The sequence below is a fragment of the Hippocampus comes genome, unplaced genomic scaffold (genome assembly GCF_001891065.2).
Source record: "Hippocampus comes isolate QL1 unplaced genomic scaffold, H_comes_QL1_v1.1 scaffold522, whole genome shotgun sequence".
In the NCBI taxonomy this organism is placed as follows: Eukaryota; Metazoa; Chordata; class Actinopteri; order Syngnathiformes; family Syngnathidae; genus Hippocampus; species Hippocampus comes.
The window spans coordinates 166,505-175,105 of record NW_017805388.1 but is presented as its reverse complement, the minus strand read 5'-3'; the positions used below and the strand labels follow the sequence as shown (position 1 = coordinate 175,105).

At 51.0% G+C, this 8,601-nt stretch overlaps 2 protein-coding genes across 2 annotated transcripts; one reads left to right on the top strand and one right to left on the bottom strand.

Moving 5' to 3' along the window:
• The first annotated feature begins 1,465 nt into the window (after positions 1-1,465).
• On the top strand, positions 1,466-2,514 carry med9 (mediator complex subunit 9). The gene is made up of 2 exons (XM_019873051.1): positions 1,466-1,633; positions 1,800-2,514. Exons 1-2 carry the CDS (start codon positions 1,473-1,475, stop codon positions 2,017-2,019), a joined length of 381 nt encoding a protein of 126 aa, XP_019728610.1. The 5' UTR covers positions 1,466-1,472; the 3' UTR covers positions 2,020-2,514.
• A 532-nt stretch (positions 2,515-3,046) lies between these two features.
• Positions 3,047-4,921, bottom strand: LOC109517724 (dexamethasone-induced Ras-related protein 1-like). The gene is made up of 2 exons (XM_019873053.1): positions 4,208-4,921; positions 3,047-3,674 (listed from the first exon to the last, which is right to left on the bottom strand). Exons 1-2 carry the CDS (start codon positions 4,479-4,481, stop codon positions 3,151-3,153), a joined length of 798 nt encoding a protein of 265 aa, XP_019728612.1. The 5' UTR covers positions 4,482-4,921; the 3' UTR covers positions 3,047-3,150.
• Positions 4,922-8,601: the final 3,680 nt, after the last annotated feature.

The following is an 8,601-nucleotide window of genomic DNA, read 5'->3' as shown; positions in this document are numbered from 1 at the left end:
CTCCTCCCCCTCCCCCTCCTCCTCCCTTCCAACTATCTGTCCAGAAATTGTTTCCGCTTGGAAACGGGACAAGCGATGTAGTATCCAAAAACGCTCTCCTCTGGCATCTGACAAGCGCCGTCTCGCACATTAACACCCTGGAAACACTGTCGCCGAGTCCCCTCGGAGTCGAGCGGCCGCTTCCCGCTGCTGGGCTGACAACTTGCTTAGTTTTCCATCAGCGTTTTGAGCCGGCGCCATTGCACCGCAGCGGTTGGTTAGCTTTCTTTCGCTCCGCTTTAGCCTGGCTGCTAACGCTTCAACTCCTGCTTCCACATGCCCCCGGCCAGCGTGCGCCGTGATTGGTCAAGACAAAGGCCAACGTCACTACGCCAGCCCGACGAAGGTTTTGGAAACGTTCGTTTCGGTTCCGCGTTGCGCCGGACGAGCGGAGTTTGGAGTCGAGCCGTTGATTCGCCTGATGAATTCACACAGAAATAAAATGACAATGAATTAAAGGCATCAAAAGTATCAAGCGTATTGACACTCTTCCTATATATTTTTTTATTTGAATACTTAAAATGTAGTGTAATGCGTACTTATGTGCGTGACATGCAATGGTATTCAAACATATGTATATAAACAATAAAAGGATACGTTTGTCAAAGTTGTGTCGTGAACTGACCCTGATGCTCGCTTAAAACTCAATTCACATCTGCCATCTGGTGGCCATCGGCAGCAGATAATAAAGCGCTGCGGTGGAAACGAGGCGTGCAAATCTCAATGACGAAGGACTCAATAGTTGCCATGATGTTGCGACAGCAGAAATGAAGAAAAATGGGATCGTTCGGTGTGGGGGTTGTGTAGCCTCATTCATTGCACCTTAGAAAGATCAAAATTGAAATCAGAATTCAATAAATACAATATACACGGGGTCTCTTTACAATTCTACAAATGTATTACAAACAAACAAAACAGGAGAGATTATTACCAAGAACATAACAACATGATGCTGTTTTTGGGTGTGGTGACGCACCGTGTTTCAGCCAAACGTACACCTCCATGAAATTTAGTCCAAAAAGGTCAGCATTGGATTCATCGGGATCGCGCCATGACTCACTGTCCCATTGTGTTTGGGAGACTTTGTGATGGGCCAGCACCCGCAATAGATATACAGTACAAGGAAGCTGTACCTAATGTAATTATTTACATTTTAAAAATATATATTTCGAGACAGACATGCAGTCTACATTAATATATACATACATAAATACAACCATGCTTTACAAAAAGTACATTTATTACGTCTTATGTTTTATTATTAGAATGTGGAAAGTAATAATAAGTTGTATAAATACACCTGTATAAAGCTAATCAAACTACAGTGGCACAAAAATGAAGTATCCTTCGTTTTTTTCGTTAAAATGTATTATTATTATTATTATTATTATTATTATTATTATTATTGAAGCGCCGTTCGTCCTTTGGTTGCCATGTTTGCGGTGACGTCATCAGGAAGCGTATTCGTGCGTGACGCAGGCGAACTGCGACGAGAAAGCAGAGAGCGAGAAATAATGGCAGTATCGCAGCCGAAGCAGGACAAAGAGGGCGAAGAATGCTCTCTGCTGCCTTTGGTCCACGATATTATCAAATGGTAGGCTGAACACAAACGTCCGACAGTGTCTTAACTTAAAATGAGCTTAATTTTCATTGCAAAGTATTCGTTGTTGACATGTTTGCCAGAGCTAGCACTGGGCTAGCCTAACACGAAGCGATGCCAACGGGAGAAATAAGGTGACCTGTTTGGTTGTGTTTTCGAGCATGGACAAGGAAAGTCCGGACGTGCACCAAGAGCTGGGTAAGCTGAAGGCGAAGATCCAGGAAGCCCGTGAGCAGATCTCCGCCATGCCCGGCATCGAGAGCAGCCCCGTGGAGCAGCAGCAGCAGCTAGCGACGCTCCGGGAGCAGGTCCGCACCAAGAACCAGCTGCTCCAGAAATACAAAAGTTTGTGCATGTTCGACGTCCCCAAGGCGTCGTGAATAAAAGACCGAGATGAACGATGACCACGCTGACTGGAAGGAGCGCAGACATTGACAATGACTCGGGCGCTTTGTTTCAAATTGCAAGCGATCGACGGTGGCCCACGAGACACATTTGTTCCGGTCGAGGCCGATGAATGCACTTTGAATGACCGACAGTTGGCTGACTCTCGGGGTGTCCAAACTCGGTCGTCGGGGGCCGCCGCCCTGCCTGATTTCCAGCCCTCGCAGAAGTGACAGCCTGATTCAAATTATCAGGATCGTTCGAATGCTGCTTCAGAGCTGGCTGATGAGCTGATCGTTGGAATCGCCTGCAGAGCTGGAAAACAGGAAGGAAGGTGGCCCCCCCAGGCCCGGAGCTGGACATCCCTGGCTTTCTCCATTATTTTGTCGGGCGATATACGTCCAAAGTTGTTTTGTTTTTTTTGGGAAGGTGGGGTGTTATGTTGTCTTTAAGCAATCTTTTCTAATAAATGACCACAATGGTATTATTCTTTCTTAGTCTAGAAGCACAACTGAATGATGATTTTATTTTTTTTATTCTATAACTAGGGTAGGTTCAGCAACGAGTGAAATATTTTTCTGAAACGACATTACACCGAATGGCAAAGCCATATTACGCAGACTCATAGAGGTCACACTTGGAAAAAAAACTAAATGAAAATATCACAATGACCTGATGCGCTAGCGAGCGGGTCATTTTGTCGGAGACATGATGCAGGGAACTAGTGCACAAACAAGACGTATTGCTGGAGTTTTAAAATGATTCTCCTGGCGCTCCAGATTGCCATTCTTTGACAATGCCATCGGTGACTTTGCAAGTCAAACAAACTTTGAAGGAGGATCTTTCGACTCAAAGTGGCAGTAAAAGAAGACTTCCCTGCCGGCGTCTAGTGTACATGTGAATGAGCGAATGCGAAGGATTTCCCAATTTCAAATAAGCCCGGGGTGTGGGGGGTCCGTCACGTTGAACGGGGCATGTAAAAATGGAGAGCGAGGCAAGACTATGAAAGTAACAAGTTTTTATTGGATCGGATGCAAAAGTGACTACATGTTGGGGTTTGTTCGTCGGGTGGCAAAGTTTCAAGTTCGGCGGGGCAAGTTAGCGCCTTTGTGGCGCCGCGTCCGGCGTCAGCAAATGACGCAGGCTTTCTCCTTGGCCTGAGCTCCGGCCACGGCCTTCTCCCTGATGTACATCAAGTCACTGTGGACGCTGGGCCGGCGCGCGAACGGCGTCACGATGCCGTAGGCGTCCTTGCACCTCCCGGCGCGGAAGGACTTGCGGCGCAGCAGCTCGCACGACTGCGGCGACACCTTGCAGTGGCGGCCGGGGCTCATCTCGTCCGGCAGCTTGGCCATGGCGAAGAGCGCCCGGAACATGCGGTCCACGTCGGTGTTCTTCTTGGCCGAGACCTCGAAGTAGGCGCAGCGGGGGCCCTCGTCGGCGCCCGCCAGCTGCTCCGCCTCCTCCCTCCGCACCTGCCGCTGGAACTCGCGGTCGCACTTGTTGCCGCAGATGACCAGCGGCACCTCGGCGCTCTCCTTGGTCTTGTTCCTCAGGCGCGACTTGGTCTCGGAGATCTGCCGCTTGAGCCGCTGCACCTCCTGGAAGGAGTCTCGGTTGTCCAGACTGAACACCAGAATGAACACGTCGCCTGTGGCGGACAAGAGGAGCAAACGCGCGATTTTAGCAAGCATCGTGGACGTTGCCGTGTTTGATGTGCTTTCGCGGGCCACGCAAAATGATGTGGCGGGCCAGATCTGGCCCCCGGGCCTTGAGTTTGAGACTGTGCCGTAAATTAAACATTTTTTGTGTGATTTTTTTCGGGCCCCCGGGCCTTGAGTTTGACACCTGTGCCGTAAATTAAACATTTTTTTGTGTGATTTTTTTTCATCCCCACGGAAAACGAGGATACTATGAGAAAGTGAAGACAACTTTTTTCCCCTCAATTTGCAACTTTCGTAACTTGCATTGCATCGACTTCAGCTTTTTTTTCACGAGTAAAGGTGCGCTGCGTGCATCGATTTCTCTTCGAGTCTTCAAATGGAGCCGCGCCTAGCTGGCATAGACCTCAACGAGTCGACCCGGATGGCCCAGGTGCATTGTGGCATCGGTGATTTGCTTGCTTTCATGCTTCGCCAGGCAATGTCGGACGCGCGCTCGGCGCGGCGCGAGCTCCGAACGCACCTGTGAGGATGGAGAGCCTCCTCGTGGCAGGGAAAGGATGCTTGTTCCCGGACGTGTCCAAAATGTCCAGCTGGTAAACGCTCCCGCGGATGCTGTAGAGCTTCCGGTGGAAGTCCTCGACGGTCGGCGTGTACTGCTCGTCCACGCGCGCGCTCAAAAAGCGCGAGACGATGGCCGTCTTGCCCACCTCGCTGGAGCCCAGGATCACCATCCTGCGGCGGTTCTTGGCCGGGATGTTCAACCCGTTCTCGGAGGCGGTCATCTTCCCGATCATGGCCCGAGTGCCTGCGCGATGCCGAGTTCCGAGTGGGACGCGACCTGCGCCGCGCCGCTTTTACGGGGCACGTGGCCGCGCCTCCCTCGTGCGTCACGGAGCCCCGCTCCCGCCCGGGCAGCTGGAGCCGAGCCGAGCCCCGAACCATCGTTCCTCCGCCGCCTGGGCGTGACGTCAACTCACCTCTCAACTTAGCTGTATTTATTGAGCGCTGGAGACAAAGTGCTGTGCATGGAGCAAAAACAAACAAAAAAAAGACTCTCTCCCGCCTTTCGCCATTACTTGTCTCCGGGACGCTCCCTGGAGGAAACACGGCTGCGGCGGCAAGGTGACGCCGAAAGGGGGCGCCCAAACTCAGACATCCAAGCATTTTTGCTTTCCAACGGGCTTCGGTGGAACTGCTTCTGTATTTTTGTCCTTCCGTTTCGCAGCTGGGGAACACACGATGCCACTTTATGATTATTATTATGATTGTTAGAATTATTTTGCCCCACTACCCGAGCGAGGTGTAACGACCGACACCACAAGAGTGTTTCATATCCTATAAACCAGGGGTCCCCAACCTTTTTTGCCCCACGGACCGGTTGATGTCAGACAATATTTTCAGGGACCGGCATTTAAGGTGTGGCGGAAATAATACAACAAAATAATATGGTATGAGCTGCATGCAAACTGGAGTGTTTTCCAAATATAATAATAAACACAAGGAGCGTCCAATCTGGCCGCAACACTCTGATCGCTGTGGTCACGTTTAATGCCTTCAAAATACGATATGACGCAAATTCAAAGTGCATGAAAATGACGACTCACCACAGCCCCGAGCTTGATTTTCTGCAACCAGACGGTCCCATCTCGGGGTAATAGGAGACAACGACGCCTCAATCGTGTGGTTCATGTACAGTCTACTTCGTAATGTTGTGGTTTTAGTCGCCGTCTTGGCAGAAAACCCCCGCCTCACACAGGTAGGATGTGGGAAACAGCAACAGTGCTATTGTGGCGATGTCAGAGTATTCAGCCACAACTTGAATCCAGTTGTCTCCAACAGACTTTTACGGGCGCCGTCATTTGCGACCTCCAGCAGTTTTTTAAACTCGCTTTGCGAGCTCCGGTGTTTGTTTTTAGCCTAATTGGTCACGTGACGGAGAAGCGTGGCTTGACGTGCGTCAAGCTGGACACAGACGGATGTAACGGAGGATCCGGTCATTTTTCAAAATAAAACATCTTTCGTATACCGAAATAAATACAACGCAATGAAAGTTCTTTCTGTGCTGCCCGGTACCAAATGCCCTGCGGACCGGTACCGTGCCGGTCCGCGGACCGGCGGGTGGGGACACCTGCTGTACTGTGTACAGTTCATTATTTAAAAAAAAAACATTTATTTTGTGCATGCAAGTACTTCATGTTTTCTTTTTCTCCTTTCTTCCCTCCAATTTTGCTGCTGTAGATTGCGAATATCTCCATAGTGAGACAAATAAAGGTTTTCTTTTCTTTATTCTAGGATTGTTCCCGTGAGTCGAACGTATCATGCGGCAGCATTTCCATCGACTTCTAGCCAAACCTAGAAAGGGCCCTGACCTTTTTGGAGCGGGCGGATGAAATCAGATAGGTGTAGCTAAGCCTGGCTGTTCTAGACTCGCGTTTGTGTAACTGCGATGCATGCAAATGGTGGATCAGCACACGAAACGCTTCCTCGGGTGTGTCGCTGCGCCCGTGTTACACCGCCCTCAGGCGGCCACGGTGCGCGTGCCAGTAGGAAGTGTTTCGTGATGTCGTGAATGGATGGTGTCATCACCTTCAAAGTCACACAAGGTCATTTTCAGGTTTTGCCCACTTGTTTGTTTTCCGGGAGGAGGATGAAACCGATTGATGGCACTTTCACTCATTTCAATGGGGCGAGATGGTTTGAGACGTGAATGTTTTCTGTTTTTCCATTCCGATGAAAGTCCCGTCTCAAGACGCCGCCGCGTTTCCGTTCCCCGTCCGGCGGGGCACCGGAGAAAGGGTCCACGGTCTGGCAAGTACAGCGTTTGCACGGGCATCCGATTCGCCCTTTCGCTTGGTGAAAAGAAGCAAAGCGAGCTCTCTTCTGTCACGGCGCTCTGTCCTGCCTTTCTACGTGCCAGCCCAAGCCTGGAGAGATTGTGCGTTCGCAAAGTCCCTCGCGGTCAAAACGCGGACCTTTTCTTTGTTTCCGCTTCAGTGGCAAGTTGGACTGCGGGAGTGCGACAGACACGTTGCGCTCTGGAGGAAACGTCTCCGTCCAACGGGCAGGAGTCGATGTCGCGGATTGGGGAAAACGTTTGCGAATGGACGCACGCGCAAGAAAACACGGAATCCTGTGGACGCTCGCGTAACCCGCCCCAACAAAAATGAACGAAACAACAAAAGATCAACCAAATCTAAACAGCGTGAACTCTGAATTGGAGTTAATTACAAGTCAAGTATCAAAAAGCTAGGATCACTTTTTTACCCTGCGTGGCATCACGATAAAAACAACACGATACTCTCAGCACAGCTTGGATTCATCGTCGAGCTGTCAATGGAAAAGGTTAGCGAGGAGAGAATGGCTCGATCTAGCACACGCGCGTGCGTGCGCGCGCGCGCGCACACACACACACACACGAATTTGTATTTGTGTATTGTGTGGACATTTCATTTGTGCGTACGCACGCAGTGGACAAGCTGTTCTGTGTCCTTCCCAAGCAGTCAAAACAGTGTGTGTGTGTGTGTGTGTGTGTGTGTGTGTGTGTGTGTGTGTGTGTGTGTGTGTGTGTCTTCACACCTTGTGCACTTTGCTTTCCAACTGCTTTGCTGTCACCTGAGACGCGTACGAAATATACACTCTGTTCTTGTTTGAATGTAACAAAAAAAAAGAAAAAGATGGAAAACAATGGAAGGGCTAAAAAAAAAAAAAAAGCTAGCTGGGAAGATGGCTGCTTGAACGCTGGTGGGGATTGATTTCTCCCGTCGCCGGCTCCTTACCGGTTCGAGACAAGGCAGCGTCTCGTGCAGCGATGTGGTCCGACGCGCCCTCGGCCATTTTCACGCGGAGGCAGACAATGATGCCATTGCAATTGGCCGTCGGAGTCCAAATCAGTACGGCGGGGCAAATTTCGAGCGCCGATTGCGCGCAGCCGGCCCTTTTCTGGACTCCAGAATGACAGCGTGCAATCGAAGCGAGATCACAGAACTTGGGGCAAAGGGATCGTTAAACTTGTCTCGACGTGAGCGCTAAAAGGCCCACGCCGATTGATTTTCCCTACGTTCCCCATCGCACCAAAGAGGCACGTGCGACCAACGGGTGAGCTCGGCGAGCACAAACCTCAGGTCATCTCCTCTGATGAGGAGGCCGATGGGTATCTGAGGACAAATCAGTCTCCCCGCTGCGGCAAGATCGTCCAGGCGAGGGAGCTCGAGCCACACACGGGTGGCAGGAAAGGCTCCCGAGTCATTCCTTCCAATTCAATCGAGAACCAAGATGACAACCTGTGCGGTCCCGGCCGCGCGCTCTCCCGTTCGCGGCGGACACGTGAGCCGGCTGATCTCACCGACACACTAATACTACTGAACTCATTCATCGGCCGCAATCAAGAGCACGGGTGCACGCAACATCTGCACGTGGACGCCGGCCCGACCGGGTCATGTCACTCGCGCAGGGAGTCGCCAAACAACCGGCGCGGCCGCGTCACGTGACAAAGCCGCCGGGACACGTGCGTACCATCCATGACACCGCGAGCCGCGGGTACTTGGACGGCGGATTCGCCTCTGACTCGGTCGTTAATGAGTGCTGTTGCCCAAAATGGAAAATGGGAAAAAAAAAACAAGTCAGACTCTCACCGAGACGGACAGACAGAAGGAGGAGAAAAGCCGATCAAAATCCACTCGTGTTGCGGTGGGAGTCAGTAATGAAGGTCCCACGTGCAGGCAAGGCTTGAATACGTATGGATGGGGTTTGAGAAGCAGCACGTGCCAAACGGAGAACACAGACGAAGTACGTCTTTCGTCACGGCGCAAATGACACGAACGCAGCGCGTCCCACGAGGATCATTCGGACGCGCCTTCAACCGCTTTGCAGAAATGGAAACCCTCACACATTTGCAAATCAATTTCCTTTCAAACA

Excerpts from the sequence above, each read along its gene's own strand:
- med9 (XM_019873051.1), top strand. The coding sequence starts at position 1,473 with ATGTTTGCGGTGACGTCATCAGGAAGCGTATTCGTGCGTGACGCAGGC. Across the intron at positions 1,634-1,799 it reads GTCCACGATATTATCAAATG|CATGGACAAGGAAAGTCCGG; the intron begins GTAGGCTGAACA and ends TGTGTTTTCGAG.
- LOC109517724 (XM_019873053.1), bottom strand. The coding sequence starts at position 4,481 with ATGATCGGGAAGATGACCGCCTCCGAGAACGGGTTGAACATCCCGGCC. Across the intron at positions 3,675-4,207 it reads GAGGCTCTCCATCCTCACAG|GCGACGTGTTCATTCTGGTG; the intron begins GTGCGTTCGGAG and ends TGTCCGCCACAG.